The 20,590-nt window shown below is 42.5% G+C and overlaps 1 protein-coding gene and 1 long non-coding RNA gene across 2 annotated transcripts in view; one reads left to right on the top strand and one right to left on the bottom strand.

Moving 5' to 3' along the window:
* The window catches only part of LOC130367855 (uncharacterized), a 401,538-nt gene that overhangs the window by 42,384 nt on the left and 338,564 nt on the right, over positions 1-20,590 (bottom strand). The window lies entirely within an intron of this gene.
* Positions 1-20,590, top strand: part of LOC130367851 (adhesion G protein-coupled receptor E1-like) — a 117,796-nt gene that overhangs the window by 42,853 nt on the left and 54,353 nt on the right. Inside the window, exons 2-3 of the mRNA XM_056570738.1 lie at positions 1,739-1,807; positions 11,065-11,184. Of these exons, the coding sequence (XP_056426713.1) occupies positions 1,739-1,807; positions 11,065-11,184 (189 nt within the window). The remainder of the gene's footprint in view (positions 1-1,738; positions 1,808-11,064; positions 11,185-20,590) is intronic.

Raw genomic sequence — 20,590 nt, 5'->3', positions numbered from 1 at the left:
CCGAATCCTGTTTGTGCAACGCCAAAAAGGCTTTGTGGTAGCCCTTGGGGGGGTGTATGGTAGTGGTGATATGGTATCGGTATATAAGGGGTTAATGTTAACCCTATAGTTTGTGACGCCAGGCTGAGGGCTGGTATGCTGAGGTAATGCTCCGGCCTATCGCCGCCATTCCCAGTAACGATAGGTGCATGAAATGACTGAAGGTCAACAAGGAGATTGAACTTGAACTTGCACAACTTTACTTAAGTGCTTGCGATACATCCAAGGCACAGTAACAGTCTCGTACAAACAGTCCTTATATTGCTCATTGACTGACAGTTGTTGCGGACCTTGAGCTATTTAGAAAGTCTCTGAATTTAGGGTAGGTATTTGCAGATCCGTCCGGATTTAGGGGTTATATTAGGTCTGGTGATGCTGCAGAGTGTCTGGGGATTGATACACTCTCTATTCTGAATTACTCAGCCTTTGCCGCAAGGCTCGGGCCTAACTCACTGCGATAGTTCCTGTGCAGATCCTTCTCGTTTGACAGCCCAGGAACAAGAGAGAGAAAAGATGGCCGCTGCTCCCTTATATGGGCAGGGGGCGGGGTGAATCCGATTGGTCCGAACATCTGTCATTCACCATTACACAGAGTAATGGGATTGCATACGTCACAGGGCCTCCAAAGGTCCTTAAGCAAAATACCATAGAGTTTACCTAGTCACGTGACCTGCAGGTCCTGCAACGCTATGGAACCGGTAATTAACCATTTATTTACATATATATTACTATATTTACATCACCCTTACATAAATTACTAGGCTATTAAGTTGGAATAGAGGTGACAAGGGGTAGGCTACACAACATGGATCCCTACGTCCTAGGGACTCTGGCTACGGGGACCCACACATACATAGGTACCGTATAAGATGCGGTACCAAGACACCACATATACTCGGTGGTGTTTTTTGCAGACAATGTTTAATGTTTGAAACCTTTATCTTCCAGGCAACAATTTGGGAATGTGTCATCAAAACATTACCTTTTGTTTAAATCACATTTTTATGTTACCCATATTTTTAAAGAATTATTGGTAATGTTTTTTTCTAATTTTCAATTTTACTATTTATATTTTAGTATTTTTAGCCTTCCTCTGAGAAGGTCAATGAGCATGCCCAGTAGCACCTTCAATTCATCTGAATGGGACAGGTCCTATCTATTGTTGCCTATGTTCCATGGATCCTGCTGTTTAGCATATCTCTAAATGATGTTTAATGAGGTAAACAACTGAGACAGGAAGACAGCCCCCATATTAACGTACAAAAAAATAAAATAAAAAATTCCAATCAGAAAATAGAAATAGATTAGAAAAAAAGAATATGTTTTAGTATCTGGCTCTAATCAGACAAACAAAATCTAGGAGATAAATTCACTTATAACCCTTTGCAGATTTGTGAGAATCTATAACCCTCTTTCTGAAACCTGTGTGGTGCACTTCACTTTGATTTCCACCAGAGCCACTACTTCTGCAAAATCTGCAATAGGTGACCCACCTACCATATTAACACTGGTATACATGTAACCTAGGGACCTTTGGTCCTTCTTATACACTACACCTGGGTGTTCCAACTATACATATAAAGCTGAAAGGTTAGGGTTCTATGATGGAATTGCTAATTCGTATGGTGGGCTCCCTAAAAAATTCTTGGGAACCACAGATGTAAAACAATGCTAATTCTTTCTTTTTTCCCATGCACAGGTCTCACTGTATTTTCCATGGCTCAACAAGATGCAATTCAATGTGTAAAGGAAGATGAACTTCTTGAAGGTCAGAGAAAATTTCTGAATTAATCTTAAAGGGGTACTCCAGTGAAAAACCTTTTTCTTTTTTTAATCAACTGGTGCCAGAAAGTTAAAGGGGTACTCCGGTGGAAAAAAAAAAATTTTGTTTGTTTTTTAAATCAACTAGTGCCAGAAAGTTAAACATATTTGTAAATTACTTCTATTAAAAAATCTTAATCCCTCCTGTATTTATTAGCTGCTGAATACTACAGAGGAAATTCTTTTCTTTTTGGAATGCTCTCTAATGATGTCATTATAATATTAATAAGTCTTTATTTATTTATTTATTGTTGTCCTTAGTGGGATTTGAACCCAAGGCCCCAGCGCTGCAAGGCAGCAGTGCTAACCACTAAGCCACCATGCAGCCCTTAGCATACATCTGCTATGCACGGTTGCTAAAATGGACAGAGATGTCAGCAGAGATCACTGTGGTCGTGATGTCATCAGTGTTCCAAAAAGAAAGGAATTTCCTCTGTAGCATTCAGTATCTAAAAACTGGGAGAGTTAAGATTTTTTAATAGAAGTAATTTACAAATATTTTAACTTTCTGGCACCAGTTGATTTAAAAAAGAAAAAACATTTGTTTTTCCACCGGAGTACCCCTTTAAACAGATTTTTAAATCACTTCTATTAAAACATCTTAATCCATCCAGTACTTTTTAGGGGCTTTTTAGGGGCTGTATACTAAAGAGAAATAAAAAAAAAATGCATTTCCTCTGATGTCATGACCACAGTGCTCTCTGCTGACCTCTGCTGTCCATTTTAGGAATTGTCCAGAGCAGCATATGTTTGCTATGGGGATTTTCTCCTGCGCTGGACAGTTCCTAAAATGGACAACAGAGGTCAGCAGAGAGGACTTTGGTCATGACATCAGAGGAAATGCATTTCTCTTTTGGATTTCTCTTTAGTATACAGCCCCTAAAAAGTACTGGAAGGATTAAGATTTTTTAATAGAAGTGATTTACAAATCTGTTTAACTTGCACCAGTTACATAGTTAGTTAGTACGGTTGAAAAAAGATATACGTCCATCAAGTTCAACCAGGGAATTGAAGGGTAGGGGTGTGGCGCGATATTGGGGAAGGGATGGGATTTTATATTTCTTCATAAGTATTAATGTTATTTTGTTCCAGGAATGTATCTAATCCTGTTTTAAACCTTAAAGGGGGGTTTAACCTGGAACAGTTTTTCTCCATATTTTTTGTATGGGCCATTAATATACTTATATACATTTATCATATCCCCCCTTAAACGTCTCTTCTCAAGACTAAACAATTGTAACTCCTTTAATCGCTCCTCATAGTTAAGATGTTCCATGCCCCATATTAGTTTAGTCGCACGTCTCTGCACCCTTTCCAGCTCCATAGTGTCCCTTTTATGGACTGGTGCCCAAAACTGAACAGCATACTCCAAGTGAGGCCGTACCAATGCTTTATAAAGGGGGAGTATTATGTCCCTGTCCCTCGAGTCCATGCCTCTTTTTATACATGACAATAACCTGCCGGCCTTGGAAGCAGCAGCCTGACATTGCATGCTATTCTGTAGTCTGTGATCTACAAGTACACCCAGATCCTTCTCTACCAGTGACTCTGCCAGTTTAATCCCCCCTAAGACATACGATGCATGAGGGTTATTAGTACCCAGATGCATAACTTTACATTTATCCACATTGAACCTCATTTGCCAAGTGGATGCCCAGACACTTAGTCTATCCAAGTCATCTTGTAACTTATACACATCCTCTATAGACTGTATTGTGCTACAAAGCTTGGTGTCATCTGCAAAGATAGAAACAGAGCTGTTAATACCATCCTCTATATCATTGATAAATAAATTAAACAACAGTGGTCCCAGTACAGAACCTTGGGGTACACCACTAATTACCGGGGACCAATCAGAGCACGAATCATTGACCACCACTCTCTGGGTACGATCCATGAGCCAGTGTTCAATCCAGTTACAAACTAAAGTTTCCAAACCCAAAGACCTTAACTTACCTGTCAGACTTCTGTGAGGGACAGTATCAAATGCTTTGGCAAAATCCAGAAACACTGTATCCACAGCCATTCCTCTGTCAAGGCTTCTACTCACCTCTTCATAAAAGCAAATTAGATTGGTTTGACAACTTCTATCCTTAGTAAACCCATGCCGGCTATCACTTATAATACTATTATCCCCTATGTATTCCTGTATGTAATCCCTTATAAGTCCTTCAAACAATTTACCCACAATGCACGTTAAACTTACCGGTCTATAGTTTCCTGGGGAAGACCTAGAGCCCTTCTTGAAGATTGGCACCACATTCGCCTTGCGCCAGTCCCTTGGCACAATACCAGACACCACAGAATCTCTAAATATCATGAACAAGGGTACAGATATTACTGAACTTACCTCTCTAAGAACTCTTGGGTGCAATCCATCTGGCCCTGGAGATTTGCTTACATTTAAATTACTTAATTTACCTTGTACCATCTCTACATTAAGCCAGTTCAGTACATTACATGATGTGTTACCAGCACTGACCTGGCCAATGTCAGCTCCTTCTTCCATAGTATATACAGAACTAAAGAACCCAATCAGTAGCTCCGCCTTCTCTTGATCACCCGTGACAACCTCCCCATTATCATTATTAAGGGGTTTTACATGCTCTGTCCTTGTTTTTTTTGTATTTATATATCTAAAAAAAAATATTTAGGATTAGTTTTGCTTTCTTTGGCCACCTGTCTCTCATTTAGAATTTTTGCAGTTTATATTACATTTTTACAGATTTTATTAAGCTCTTTGTACTGTTTAAATGTTATAGCTGACCCATCAGAATTAGAATTTTTTGAAGGCAATTTTTTTGTTGTTTATTGCTCTTTTAACATCATTTGTCAGCCATGTAGGATTTAGTTTTAATCGTTTATATTTGTTCCCCTTTGGTATATATTTAGCTGTATAGTTATTTAGAGTTGATTTAAAGATGTCCCATTTACCTTCTGTATCAGTATTTGACAACACCTCCCCCCAGTCTATGTCCTGTAGTGCAGATCTCAGCCCAGGGAAATTTGCCTTTTTAAAGTTATATGTTTTTGCCTTCCCCGCCTGTCTTTGTTTTCTACATTTTAAGTCAAAAGTAACTATATTGTGGTCGCTATTACCAAGGTTTTCCCGCACAGTTACATTACCAACCAGCTCTGCGTTGTTGGAAATGATCAGATCCAACAAGGCATCACTTCTTGTTGGGTCCTCCACAAACTGGCCCATAAAATTATCCTGCAATAAATTTAGGAATTGTCGCCCCTTTGTAGTTTTAGCCAGCCCCCAGCCCCAATCTATATCTGGATAGTTAAAATCTCCCATTATTACCACTGTACCTGCCCGGGTGGCCCTCTCTATTTGTTTATGCAGCCAATCTTCTATCTCTTCAGTGATATTAGGGGGTCTGTAGATTACACCAAATATTATTTTTTCAGTATTTCCCTCCTTTTGTAATTCTACCCACAGTGATTCCACCTCCTCAGAATCATCACACACTACGGCATCGTTCACACTGGCTTTCATACCACTTCTTACATACAGACAGACTCCACCACCTTTTCTGTTCATTCTATCCTTGCGAAACAATGTAAACCCCTGCAGATTGACAGGCCAGTCATGCGAGGAGTCCAGCCATGTCTCAGTGACCCCAACTATATCAATATGTTCCTCCAGTATCAAGGCCTCAAGCTCCCCAATTTTATTTGCTAGGCTTCTGGCATTTGTTAACATACACTTTACATTTCCATCCTTTATGTTATTGGGGTTAATGGGATTCAAGGGTGTAAGTTTTATTTTCCTATGAAGCCTATTCCTATTAACCATTCTAACCCCTCCCTCCGCTCCACCCCCAGGTACATTTATAATTCCCACCTCTCTATCTACACTATCTTCCCCCTCTTTGCTGTGGGTTCCCTCCCCCCAAGTCCTCCTCTACCCTTCTAGCCATCTTCTCCCCAAGCACAGCTGCACCCTCCCCATTGAGGTGCAGCCTGTCCCTACGGTAGAGCCGGTAACCGACAGCGAAGTCGGCCCAGTTCTCCATGAACCCAAACCCCTCCTTCCTACACCAGCTTCTGAGCCACTTGTTTACCTCCCTGATCTCCCACTGCCTCTCTGGTGTTGCTCGTGGTACTGGCAGTATTTCAGAAAATACTACCTTGGAGGTCCTTGCCTTAAAGGAGTAGTCCAGTGGTGATTCAGTGGTGAGCAACTTATCCCCTATACTAAGGATAGGGGATAAGTTGCAGATCACGGGGGGTCCGACCGCTGGGGCCCCCTGCGATCTCTTGTACGGAGCCCCGACAGCCCGCGGGAAGGGGGCGTGTCAACCTCCGCACGAGGCGGCGGCCGACACGCCCCCTCAATACAACTTTATGGCAGAGCCGAAGCGCTGCCTTCGGCAATCTCCGGCTCTGCCATAGAGATGTATTGAGGGGGCGTGTCGGCCGCCACCTCGTGCGGGGGTCGACACCCGCTATCTCGGCAGAGAGCCGGGGCCCCGTACAGAGAGATCGCAGGGGGCCCCAGCGGTCGGACCCCCCGCGATCTCAAACTTATCCCCTATCCTTAGGACAGGGGATAAGTTTTTCACCACTGGACTACCCCTTTAAGCTTGCGGCCTAAGTCCCTGAAATCATTTTTAAGGACACTCCACCTACCTCTTACTTTGTCATTGGTGCCAATATGTACCATGACTGCTGGGTCCTCTCCAGCCCCGCCCAGCAACCTGTTAACCCGATCCGCGATATGCCGAACTCGTGCGCCAGGCAGACAACACACTGTTCGGCGATAACGGTCTTTGTGACAGATCGCCCTGTCTATCCCCCTAATAATTGAGTCCCCCACCACTAGTACCTGCCTGGCCTGCCCTGTACTCCTCCCTCCCTCCTTACAGGAGCAGCCCCCCGGCGGTCAGAGGCAGTATCCTGCTGCAGTTCTGCTAGCTCTGTAATGGCATCCCCCTCATCTGCCAAGCGGGCAAACTTGTTGGGGTGTGCCAGTTCAGGACTAGCCTCCCTGACACTTTTTCCCCTACCCCGCTTTCTAACTGTAACCCAGCTAACTGCCTGACTGTCCTGCAACTCCATGTCCTCCCCCACCTCTACTCCTGAGAGTGCCTGCTCAGTGAGCAGGAGACTCCTCTCCATGTTGTTAATGCTTCTCATTGTTGCCAGTCGCTCCTCTAGATGCAGGATCTAGGCTTCCAAACGAACAACTAGCACACATCTCGCACAACAATATGCACCCTCAAACTGCTGTTCAAGGATTGCATACATTGAGCAAGATGTACATTGGACTGCATTTTCCAACATGGAGGCCATCTAGTTATGGGGATTTCACAAATGTATAGGCAAAAACAGACAGTCAAAACTAAATTTCACATTTTTTGTAGACCTTGTGGGTTCAGAAATTAACACTCACAGCGATCTCAACCTCCTGCTTTGAAACTCCTGCTTTTGAAACTCCTCTTTCACGCCCCCTCTTACAAAGCAACACTCAGAAAGAGCAAGCTGATTTAAAAGTTGATTTAAAAAAAAAAAAAGTTTTCCACGGGAGTACCCCTTTAAAGGGAGTCCGTCAGCAGTCTGGGGTTTTTTCATTTGTGTGGAAATTGCACCTTGACAGTTTTTTTTGGTACACAAAATTTGTTGGGTAAAAAAAGGATGCAGTAATGATGGAAAAATATTTATTTAACAAAATTTATATTTTATAGCAGCATTTTAATTAATTGTTAATAAAGTGTGTGTGTTTCACTTTTTTCTCTATTTTTTTTAAACATTTTTAGGTAGTACTACTACTCCCAGCATGGAACAGACTGTTCCATGACGGGAGTAGTAGTACATGTACTAATAGACATATTGCCCCGTGTGTCAGTCATGACACCCGATGCGATCGTCCATATTATAGCAGAGATGCGGAGCGGCTCTATACAGCGGCTCATATCTCAGCTCTGTACTCCGGCCAGTGATGTGAATAGAACATCATTCATTCATATTTTCCGCCTAGAGTGGTGATTGGCCTGGTGGTTTCCGCCAATCACCGCTCTCAGAGGGAAATATGAATGAGTGAGTGGCTGGCCGGAGTATAGTGCAGGGATGCGAACGCAGGAGAAAGCCGCACCACATCTCTGCAATAGACAGGACGATCACAGCGGGTGTCAGTAGTGATACCCGCTGTTATCTGTTCTTATCTGCAGGTACTACTACTCCCAACATGGAGCACACTCTGCTGGGAGCTGTAGTACCTGCATTAATAGACAGATTGCAGCGAGTGTAAATTCTGACACCTGTTGTGATCTGTCTATCAATGCAGCTACTACAGCTCCCAGCATTGAGCAGAGTGTACTCCATGTTGGGAGTAGTAGTACTTGCAGTTAAGGAAAGATCACAGCGGGTATCACTACTGACATAATATAATGTATAGTGTATAGATGCGGCCAGGCGCTCTTCTATGGTCCCCTGCACTGACGTATATATACACATATTCATATTTCCCACAGAGCTGTGATTGGATGGAACCATAGCTCTCTGTGGGAAATATGAATATTTGTATATCTACGGCAGTGCAGGGGACCATAGAAGAGCGGCTGGCCGCATCTATACATTATACAGGAGGATCGCAATGGGCGATCTGTTAATTACATCATGGAACAGTGTGTTCCATGCTGGGAGTAGTAGTACTACCTAAAAAAATTTAAAAAATTAAGAAAAAAGTGAAAAACACACACACACTACATTTTTATTATTGTCGGCTAAATGTTTAGGTCCCTGCCCGCCCACATACATTGATCCCTGTTTTAAAAATGAATTAAAATTTTGTTATAAAAAAAGATACATTTCGTTAGATACAATTTTTTCCTTCACTACTGTATCTTTTTTATTTTTTAATAAATATTTTTTACCCTACGAAATTTTATTAAAAAAGGTATCTCCATCACTTTTTTTGATCGCTAAAGTCCAAAAAAGAATAAAAACCGCCTGCAAAAATGCCAAAGTTAAAACCCACATATTTTTTCACTCCCATAGACTTCTATGGGAGAAAAAAGCCACGATTTTGACCAAAAAAAATCATCAGTGGCTCAACATGCTGCGATTTTGGAAAACCGCCAAAGAGCTAAAAAACACCAAAAAAAGAGTGAAAAAACAGGATTAAAAAAATGCCAAAGTGAAAAATGCTAAGTGGATTAAGAATTTGGCGATTTCTCATTGATTTACAGCTAACATCTGTCCGCAGCGTAGAAACTTAGCCTTAGGCTGACAAACCACAATACAGAATTATAGCTTGTTGCAATGATGAGGAGAAATACAAATTATGAATGTCTAACATGTCACAAAAACTCTTTGTTAAAACAATGCTTCTTGTCACATAGGTTTCTCACTGTAAGGGGGAAGTTACATATGTCTCACAAACCACAGGCATTTGAGTAATGTGAAACTTAAATACACATGAAAAATGCATCTATTGCTCAGATCCCCCAATGTGAAGTGGTTCCCCCCTCCCAAACACACATAGGACAGCTCTTGAGAAGTAAAAAGCTGTTTTATAGGCACTTTACAACCAATGAAAGGGGAAAATAACATTTTATGTCTGAAGACATAAAAAGTTTACTGTCTTTAAAGGGATACTCCGCCCCTGGCATCTTATCCCCTATCCAAAGGATAGGAGATAAGATGTTAGATCGCCGCGGTCCCGCTGCTGGGGACCCCAGGGATCGCCACTGCGGCACCCCGCCATCATTACTGCACAGAGCGAGTTCGCTCTGTGCATAATGACGGGCGATACAGGGGCCGGAGCAGCGTGACGTCATGGCCCCGCCTCTCATGACATCACGGCCCGTCCCCTTAATGCAAGTCTATGGCAGGGGGCGTGACGACCGCCACGCCCCCTTCCGATAGACTTGTATTGACGGAGCGGGCAGTGACGTCACGAGGGGCGGAGCCGTGACGTAACGATGCTCCGGACCCTGTATTGCCCGTCATTACGTGCAGAGCAATCTCGCTCTGTGCTGTAATGATAGCGGGGTGCTGCAGCAGCGATCCCCGCGGTCCCCAGCAGCAGGACCCCGGCGTTCTGACATCTTATCCCCTATCCTTTGGATAGGGGATAAGATGTCTAGGGGCGGAGTACCCCTTTAAGAGGGAACCTGTCACATGGAAAATGCAGTCCAATGTAAAACCATCATGATATAGAGCAAGAGGGGCTGAGCACATTAATATATATTTTTGTGGGAACTGTTCCATGACAACTTGTCACTTGTGTAAATCTCAGTTCATTTTGGGCTAAGCAGTCATGTGAGTGGTCCTATTCAATGACTGACAGCTATCTGTGTATAAGAATGCATATAGTGAGAGCTGTCAATTAATAACTACACCACCCACACGAATACTAACAGATTGACATGAATATATTACTGGCTATCCTTTAAATTTTCCCAGTAAACTTTATATTAATCTGTTCAGCTCTTTTTGCTCTATAACATGATGCCTCCCGGTTAGACTGTAATTTCAAAATGGCAGGTTCCCTTTAAGACATTAGATCACGTTTAGCTTTAGCCTAATTACTATGTTTAAATACATATATATATCTAAATTCAATATAGAAGAGGATATATACTTATAAATATGTATACCCAAGCCAGTAAGCATAGCATAGGACATTAGAACCATGTCCCCCAATCAGAGGCTAAGGACAGGAGCTACATGTAACTCCATAGTTGTTGGTTGATGCAGGCATTACTGAGCACCAGACGCACAAGGGATGTCATAGTGATACAAGGACTAGAGAAACAAATGATATCATCTTAGATTAATGGAACAGAATAAACCTGGAAAGAAATGGTATGTCTAGTTATCAATGACAATGAGTGATCCACATAAGACTGCTTTTCAATAAAGGATAAAGGATATTTCCTCTGTGGTCAGAACGGTCAGGCATTTTACATGGGTTTTTGTATTGACAGAAAAACTAGTTGATGACTACTTAAAGGGGTTATTTAGGAATAGAAAGACAGAGCTAATTTCTTTCAAAAAGAGTTCCACGTCTGTTCCCATGTTGTATGTGGTATCCCTACTTGGCTCCATACACTTCAATGGAACTCAGCTGCAGAACCAAACACAACTTGGAGACAGACCGGGAGTGGTTTTTGAAAGAAATTAGCTCTGGTTTTGTATTCCTGGATCACCCCTTTAAATACTTTGCAATTATATGAATTGTGCTCCTCTCAGGTAAACACGAATGTTCAGGCAACTGGATCTGCCCATCAAATGTAAGTTGTCACCAAACCACGTGTCGCTGCAAAAAAGGATACTACCCATGTCAGAAGAAGAATGCCAGATATTGTAGAGGTGAGTGGTCTGAACTTTCTGTTATCACAAAAATGTAATAGTGGGTAGCTATTTAGACTATTTCACTTTAGAGGCCATACTGATCATGATAAGCTGAAAACATTTAGAGTTTATTTACACAGGAGGTTTATCCACGAGTTTCCCGCTGCGGGTCAAACCCCTAGCAGTAAAATCGTGGGTAACCTGCCTGTGTGAACGTAGAATAGTTTAAGGTCTAAACTATCATTTAGAGTCCACACCAGTTGTATTGTCTAAGCAAATCTGGAAGCAATCTGTAGAGTAACCTACAAGACACATCCATACTAAATTGAACAGATTTTGGTGAAGTTTTGATGATGATTTGATGGTGTTGGTTAAAAATCCATGTGTTTTTTTCTTTGTTTTTTTTTAAATGCAGTTGTAAATGTTACTGTATATCCACAGGTAATCTGCTGTAATATCTGCAACTATATATTGTTTGTAGATTTCATTGTAGATTTTTATTTTCCCATCAAAGTAAATTTGAAAAATACACAGCAAATTTAACCAAAGTTGTGGATTTTAAAATCCTTCCTGCAGGTGATATTCCATGCTCAAAATTTTCACAGAATGTGCTTGTTAAAATCCACCATATGCGAAAGATTTACCATGGTCCCACTCCAAATCTCTTTGGAGCTCTGTTCATTCCTTATCACCTTGCAGTTACATTTCTCACTATCTCCAGAACTGGGTATGCCATGATTAGGTACCCATTCTCTTCCCGTTTCCCATATAAAATTGCTTTGTCATTTATAGTCCAACAATGTAGAGAACGGTGAAGCACCATGCTGGGATTTATAGTCTGAATATAAGATTGTTGATCTATCCAGGGTGTTCAGCTCCAGGACTCGACCCATGGTCCTAAGGAGGAAGCTGCACTCCACTCAGGCAGAATTAAGTTGAAGAGTTTATTCACCTATCCGTGACAAACAAGCTACGTTTCGGCTCCACAATATAGCTTTTCTAAAGCATAATACATAGTGCATCAAAGAAGAATTTATAGGCCCTCACTCGCACACAATCATTGAGTGTGGGAGGGTGAACAATAAGTGACAGCATAAAAAATAATGGACATTTATATGATCAAACATGTAGTGTACATTCATCGTATATATATATATATATATATATATATATATATATACTATCTTACAGAGTGACAAGCTTCGTAAGTTACATTATACAGTGTGTTCTGTGTCATAACTAAAACCCCCTAAATGTGTATTAAACCATAATTAGGGGGCGTCCCTCACCAAAAACAAAGAGATGTCATCAATATAACTCACATGACCAGACACAGGGCTCTGCGATGTGTTTGTAAATAAACTTACTGTGCAAGTCAATGTGTGGGTTTCCAGGTCATTAGGGAATCAGGGAAAACAAACCGGCGTTATCAGCATGCCAGGCCGCAGTCTCATGACTATAACCATAGCGACAGTTGTATACAGCGACCAAGGACCGCCTCCACAGTCAGCTAAAAGTTTAAGCGCGTCCGTGTCCTGGCTCAGGCTCGCAACACCATCACTATAGTGATAGATCCGGCCCACAACTGTGTTAATATCCACCATATCTGGTAAAGTATGATATATTCCATTGTTCTTTTGTGAAATATTTACCATGGTCCCACTCCGAATATCTTTGGAGCTCTGTTCATTCCTTATCAACTTACAGTTACATTTCTCACTGTCTTCAGAATTGGGTATGCTATTGTTAGGTATTGATTCTCTTCCCGTTCCCCATAGAACATTTATATATATAGCCTCCCTAACAGCTCTTGCTCAAAACTGAAAATCCACTACAGTCCCCAAACTATTGGTCAATAATAACTACAAAAAAAAAAAAAAAAACAGACAACATCATACAAAAGTGGACAAAGGGGGTACTCCCCTAGAAAACATTTTTTTTTTAAATCAACTGGTGCCAGAAAGTTAAACAGATTTGGAAATTACTTCTATTTAAAAATGTGAATCCCTCTAGTATTTATCAGCTGCTATATGCTCCACAGGAAGTTCTTTTCTTTTTGAATTTCCTTTCTGTTTGACCACAGTGCTCTCTGCTGACACCTTTGTCCATTTTAGGAACTGTCCAGAGCAGGAGAGGTTTGCTATGGGCATTTGCTCCTACTCTGGACAGTTCCTAAAATGGACAGAGATGTCAGCAGAGAGCACTGTGGTCTGACAGAAAGGAAATTAAAAAAGAAAAGAACTTCCTCTGGAGTTTACAACAGCTGATAAGTACTGGAAGGATTAAGATTGTTAAATAGAAGTAATTGACAATTATGTTTCTGACACCAATTGATAAAAAAAAAAAAAAAAAGTTTCTAGTGGAGTACCCCTTTAACCCCATAAGGACCAAGCCCATTTTCACCTTAAGAACCAGATAGTTTTTTTGCACATCTGACCACTGTCACTTTAAAGGGGTACTCCGGTGCTTAGACATCTTATCCCCTATCCAAAGGATAAGATGCCTGATCGAGGGAGTCCTGCCACTGGGGACCCCCGGGATCTTGCACGCGGCACCACGTTTGTAATCAGTCCCCGGAGCATGTTCGCTCCGGGACTGATTACCGGCGACTACAGGGCAGGCGGTGTGTGACGTCACGCCCCCGCCCCCCGTGTGATGTCACGCTCCGCCCCTCAATGCAAGCCTACGGGAGGGGCCGTGATAGCTGTCACGCCCCCTCCCGTAGGCTTGCATTGAGGGGCGGAGCGTGACATCACACGGGGGCGGGGGCGTGACATCACATGCCGCCCGTCCTGTAGTCGCCGGTAATCAGCACCGGAGTACCCCTTTAAGCAGTAATAACTTGGGATGCTTTTACTTTTCCTTCTGATTCCGAGATTGTTTTTTTGTGAAATATTCTACTTCACCTACTTCATTCTATTTACATCTACTTCTATGTTAGTGGTAATTTTTTGTCGATACTTGCATCATTTCTTGGTGAAACATTCCCAAATTTTATGAAAAAATTGAAAATTTTGCATTTTTCTAACTTTGAAGCTCTCTGCTTGTAAGGAAAATAGACATTCCAAATACATTATATATTGATTCACAAATACAATATGTCTACTTTATGTTTGCAGTTTACTTTTGAAAGACATCAGAGGGCTTCAAAGTTCAGCAGCAATTTTCCAATTTTTCACAACATTTTCAAAATCACAATTTTTCAGGGACCAATTCAGTTTTGAAGTAGATTTGAAGGGCCTTCATATTAGAAATACCCCAAAAATTACCCCATTATAAAAACCGCACCCCTTAAAGTATTAAAAATGACACTCATTAAGTGTGTTAACCCTTTAGGTGTTTCACCGAAATAGCAGCAAAGTGAAGTAGAAAATTTGAAATCTTAATTTTTACACTCGCATGCTCTTGTAGACTGAGTTTTTGAATTTTTACAAGGGGTAATAGGAGAAAAAGCCCTCCAAAATTTGCAACCCAATTTCTCTCCAGTAAGGAAATACCTCATATGTGTATTTTAAGTGTTCGGCAGGTGCAGAAGAGGGCTCAGAAGGGAAAGAGCGTCAATGGGATTTTGGAGAGTGAATTTTGCTGAAATGGTTTTTGGGGGGCATGTCGCATTTAGGAAGCCCCTATGGTGCCAGAACAGCAGAACCTACCCCCCCCCCCCCCCATGGCATACAATTTTGGAAACTACACCCCTCAAGGTACGGAACGAGGGGTCCAGTGAGCCTTAACACCCCACAGGTGTTTGACGACTTTTTGTTAAAGTCGGATGTCTAAGTGAAAAAAAAAAAAATTTCACTAAAGTGCAGTTTTTTTCCCAAATTTACCATTTTTCCAAAGGATAATGGGAGAAAATGCCCCCCAAAAATTTGTAACCCCCTCTCTTCTGAGTATGGAAATACCCCATGTTAGGACGTAAAATGCTCTGTGGGCAAACTGCAATGCTCAGAAGAGAAGGAGTCACATTTGGCTTATGGAAAGCAAACTTTGCTGAAATGGTTTTTGGAGGCATGTCGCATTTAGGAAGCCCCAATGGTGCCAGAAAAAGCAAAATAAGAAACACATGGCATACTATTTTGGAAACTACACCCCCCAAGGAACGTAACAGGGGGTACAGTGAGCCTTAACACCTCATAGGTGTTTGATGACTTTTCGTTAAAGTTGGATGTGTAAATGAAAAAAAAAAGTTTTTTCACTAAAATGCTAGTTTTTCCACAAATTTTACATGTTTACAAGGGAAAAGTAAGGAGAAAATGACCCCCAAAATTTGTAACCCCATTTCTTCTGAGTATGGAAATACCCCATGTGTGGATGTCAAGTGCACTGCTGGCGCACTACAATGCTCAGAAGAGAAGGAGCACCATTGAGCTTTTAGAGAGAGAATTTGTTTGGAATGGAAGTCAGGGGCCATGTGCCCATTTTGGAAACAACAACACTCACAGAATTGAATAAGGGGTGCAGTGAGTATTTACACCCCACTGGCGATTGACAGATCTTTGGAACAGTGGGCTGTGGAAATGAAAAATTACATTTTTCATTTTCATGGACCACTGTTCCAAAAAACTGTCAGACACCGTAAATGCTCACTGTACCCCTTATTACAGTACGTGAGGGGTATAGTTTCCAAAATGGGGTCACATGTGCTGGGGTCCATTGTTCTAGCACTATGGGAGCTTTATAAACACACGTGGCCTCCAATTCTGGACAAATTTTCTCTCCCAAAGCCTAATGGCGCTCCCTCTCTTCTGAGCATTGTAGTGCACCCACAGAGCACTTTACATCCACATAGGGGGTATTTTTTTACTCAGAAGAAATGGGGTTAAAATTTTTGGGGGGCTTTTTTTCCTATTTTCCCTTGCGAAAATGAAAAATTTAGGGTAACACCAGCATTTTAGTGAAAACATATTTTTTTTTCATTTTCCCATCCAACTTTAATGAAAATTCTTCAAACACTTGTGGGATGTTAAGGCTCACAGCATATTGTTGCTGTGGTACATGCCATGACTCACTTGAAGATATACAAAAATATACTATCCTGATCTTCCCTCCTTAAAGGGGTTCTCCGTTGCTCAGAATTTGGAACAAACTGTGACATCACACCCCGCTTCCTCAATGCAAGTCTATGGGAGGATGCGTGGCGGCTGTCAAGCCCCCTCCCTTAGACTTGCATTGAGGGGGCGTGGCGTGACATCATGAGGGGGTGGGGCTATGACACCACAAGCTCCCGGCGCTGGCTCCAGCGTTCTGAACAGTTTGTTCAAAATTCTGAGCAGCGGAGAACCCCTTTAACCCCTTAAGGACCCAGGACGTCCCGTGACGTCCTAACACCATGGGCTTTAAGGACCCAGGACGTCCTGTGACGTCCTGGCGTATTCCGGTCCCTGCCGCGCGCCGGGCAGAGACAGGAACCGGATGTCTGCTGAAATCCTTCAGCAGGCATCCAGGGCAAACACCGAGGGGGGCCATGTAGGCCCCCCATGTCTGCGATCTGCAGCGATACCGGGCTGATCGGGTCTCTGGGACCCGACCGACCGGTAATTTTGCATGATCCCGGTTGTCACAGACAGCGAGGACCATGCTGAAGTATAGGAGCGAGGTGGCAAGCCTGCCACCTCCTCCTATACCCTGCGATCCGACCAATCTGGAAGTCCGGAGACGACGGGAGGAAGATCGGAGGACGAGGAAGGGGACGGGGGAGTGCTGGGGACCGGCCCCGGTACTTACCTCGTCCCTGAAGACCCAGATCCCGGCGGCGGAGACGGCGGCGGTGGCGACAGGTGAGTTGATCTTCCACGGCGGCGCGGGACCTTTGCAGCAGTCCAGACCGCCGTAAAGTGTTCTGGACTGCTCCATCTGGTCCCCTTACACAACAACTCCCAGCATGCCCAGGCAGCCCTTGGCGTCTGGGCATGCTGGGAGTTGCAGTTTTGCAACATCTGGAGGTCCACAGTTTGGAGACCACTGTGCCCTTCCAGATGTAGCAAAACTACACATCCCCAGCATGCCCTTACTGTCCAGGCATGCTGGGAGTTGTAGTTCTGTAACATCTGGCCCTTCAGATGTTGCAGAACTACAACTCCCAGCATGCCTGGACAGTTTTGGCATACTGGGAGTTGTAGTTTTTCAACATCTGGAAGGGCACAGATTGGGAACCACTGTATTAGTGGTCTGCAAACTGTAGTCCTCCAGATGTTGCAAAACAACAACTCCAAGCATGCTGGGAGTTGTAGTTTGGCAACATCTGGCTCTAAAGGTGTTGCCGAACTACTACTTCCAGCATGCCTGAGAATGTTTGGGAGTTGTGGTTTTGCAACAACTGGAGGCACACTGGTTGGGAAACATTGTCCGTTTCCTAACTCCGTGTTTCCCAACCCGTGTGCCTCCAGCTGTTGCAAACCTATAACTACCAGCATGCACTGATAGACTGTGCATGCTGGGAATTGTAGTCTTGCAACAGCTGGAGGTTCCCCCCCCCCTCCCCTGTGAATGTACAGGGTACATTCACATGGGCAGGGGGCTTACAGTGAGTATTAGGTTGCAAGTTTGCGATGCAGCAAATTTTGCGCGGCAGCTCAAACTCGCAGCGGCAAACTCCCTGTAATCCCCCCCCCCCCTGTGTGACTGTACCCTAAAAACACTACACTACACTAACACAAAATAAAATAAAAAGTAAAAAACACTACATATACACATACACCTACCCTGTTTGGGAATCACTGGCGTAGAATACCCTTATGTCCACCCCTATGCAAATCCCTAATTCAGGCCTCAAATGCGTATGGCGCTCTCTAACTGTCGTATTTCAAGGCAACAGCTTAGGGCCACATATGGGGTATCGCCGTACTCGGGAGAAATTGCCTAACACATTTTGGGGGGCTTTTTCTCCTTTCACCCCTTATGAAAAGGTGAAGTTGGGGTCTACACCAGCATGTTAGTGTAAAAAAATAATTTTTTTACACTAACATGCTGGTGTTGCCCTATACTTTTCATTTTGATAAGAGGTAAAAGGGAAAAAAAGCCCCCAAAATTTGTAATGCAATTTCTCCTGACTACGGAGATACCCCATATGTGGGCGCAAAGTCCTCTGGGGGCACACAATAAGGCCCAGAAGGGAGAGTGCACTATGTACATTTGAGGTGATTTGCACAGGGGTGGCTGATTGTTACAGCGGTTTTGACAAACGCAAAAAAAACAAAACCCCACATGTGAACCCCTTTCGGAAACTACACCCCTCATGGAATGTAATGAGGGGTGCAGTGAGAATTTACCCCCCACTGGTGTCTGACAGATCTTTGGAACAGTGGGCTGTGCAAATTAAAAATGTTGTACAGTCCACTGTTCCAAAGATCTGACAGACACCAGTGGGGGGTAAATGTTCACTGTACCCCTTGTTACATTCCTCAAGGGGTCTAGTTTCCAAAATGGTATGCCATGTGGGGGTTATTTTGCTGTCCTGGCACCATAGGTGCTTCCAAAATGCGACATGCCCCCCGACCAAAATTTGCTCTCAAAAAGCCAAATATGACTCCTTCTTTTCGGAGCATTGTAGTTCGCCCGTAGTGCACTTCACGTCAACTTATGGGGTACCTCCATACTCAGAAGAGATGGGGTTACAAATTTTGGGGGGTATTTTCTGCTCTTAACCCTTGCAAAAATGTGAAATTTGGGGGGGAAACACACATTTTAGTGATTTTTTTTTTTTTTAACCTATGCAAAAGTCGTGAAACACCTGTGGGGTATTAAGGCTGACTTAATTCCTTGTTACGTTCCTCAAGGGGTCTAGCTTCCAAAATGGTATGCCATGTGTTTTTTTTTTTTTTTTTTGCTGTTCTGGCACCATAGGGGTTTCCTAAATGCAACATGTCCCCCCCCCCCCCCCCCCCAAAAAAAAAAAAAAACATTTCAGAAAAATGTACTCTCCAAAATCCCCTTGTCACTCCTTCCCTTCTGAGCCCTCTACTGAGCCCGCCGAACAATTTACATAGACATATGAGGTATGTGCTTACTCGAGCGAAATTTTCTCCTTTTACCCCTTGAAAAAATTAAAAAATTGGGTCTACAAGAACATGCAAGTGTAAAAAAATTAAGATTGTGAATTTTCTCCTTCACTTTGCTGCTATTCCAGTGAAACACCTAAAGGGTTAAAACACTGACTGAATGTCATTTTGAGTACTTTGGGGGGTGCAGTTTTTATAATGGGGTCATTTGTGGGGTATTTCTAAGATGAAGACCCTTCAAATCCACTTCAAACCTGAACTGGTCCCTGAAAAATAGTGAGTTTGAAAATTTTGTGAAAAATTGGAAAATTGCTGCTGAACTTTGAAGCCCTCTGATGTCTTCCAAAAGTAAAAACACATCAATTTTATGATGCAAACATAAAGTAGACATATTGTACATGTGAATAAAAAAAAATTATTTGGAATATCCATTTTCCTTACAAGAAGAGAGCTTCAAAGTTAGAAAAATGCAAAATTTTTTAATTTTTCATCAAATTTTGGGATTTTTCACCAAGAAAGGATGCAAGTGACGCCGAAAATTTACCCCCAAAATAAAGTAGAATATATCACAAAAAAACATTCTCGGATTTAGAATGATAACTAAAGGCATTCCAGAGTTATTAATGTTTAAAGTGACAGTGGTCAGATGTGCAAAAAATGGCCGGGTCCTAAGGTGTAAAAAGGGGTTAAGTAGGGAAGGTCAGAATAGTATATTTTTGTACATCTTCAAGTGAGTCATGGCATGTACCACAGAAACAATATGCTGCCTAAAAATCCTCTCTAAAAGTCTAGTGTCTAACGCTAATCACCATAAGGTGATTTTAGTACTTACCTGCCAGACAGTAACTTGGACATGCTTCAGAAGGATCAATGCTTGTCTTGAAGCTAAATGGCTGTGTTGTGAGTCCACCATTACGCTGCTGTATTCTTTTTGTGAAATTGCTATTTTCTGTGGTTCTCTCTATCCAAATACAGTCCCTGAATTCCATGTTTGTAAGTATGAGGCCACCTTTCTCCCTCCCACATTTCAGCCACCCCACCCATTGAAGCACACATAAGCTTCTTTTCATATTGTGCTGTAAAGAATAGACCAGTGGTTTCTTACCAGGATGTCTCGTGCTGTTGTAAAACCACAAGTCCCTTCAAAATAAATTCCCCCCACCCAGTCGTAGCTCCACCCAGACAGGCCCCCTTTTATTACCTGACAAGTGATGTAATGTCTCGGGCCGCACTGCAACCTGGAAAAACCTGAGAAAACACTCATTTTGTATGCTGCTAAAAATGAAGATCGGGGCAAAGATCACATAACAATTGCGAGACCATCAAGAAACACAGGTACAGATACTATATTATGAACTACACTAATTTTACAGCCCCGTAGCATAGTCAAACTAAAAAATACCCATTTAAGAATTCATGTCTTCATA

The sequence above is a fragment of the Hyla sarda genome, chromosome 4, assembly GCF_029499605.1.
Source record: "Hyla sarda isolate aHylSar1 chromosome 4, aHylSar1.hap1, whole genome shotgun sequence".
Classification (NCBI taxonomy): domain Eukaryota; kingdom Metazoa; phylum Chordata; class Amphibia; order Anura; family Hylidae; genus Hyla; species Hyla sarda.
Note: the sequence above shows the minus strand (reverse complement) of the source record. Positions and strands in the feature narration are given on the sequence as shown.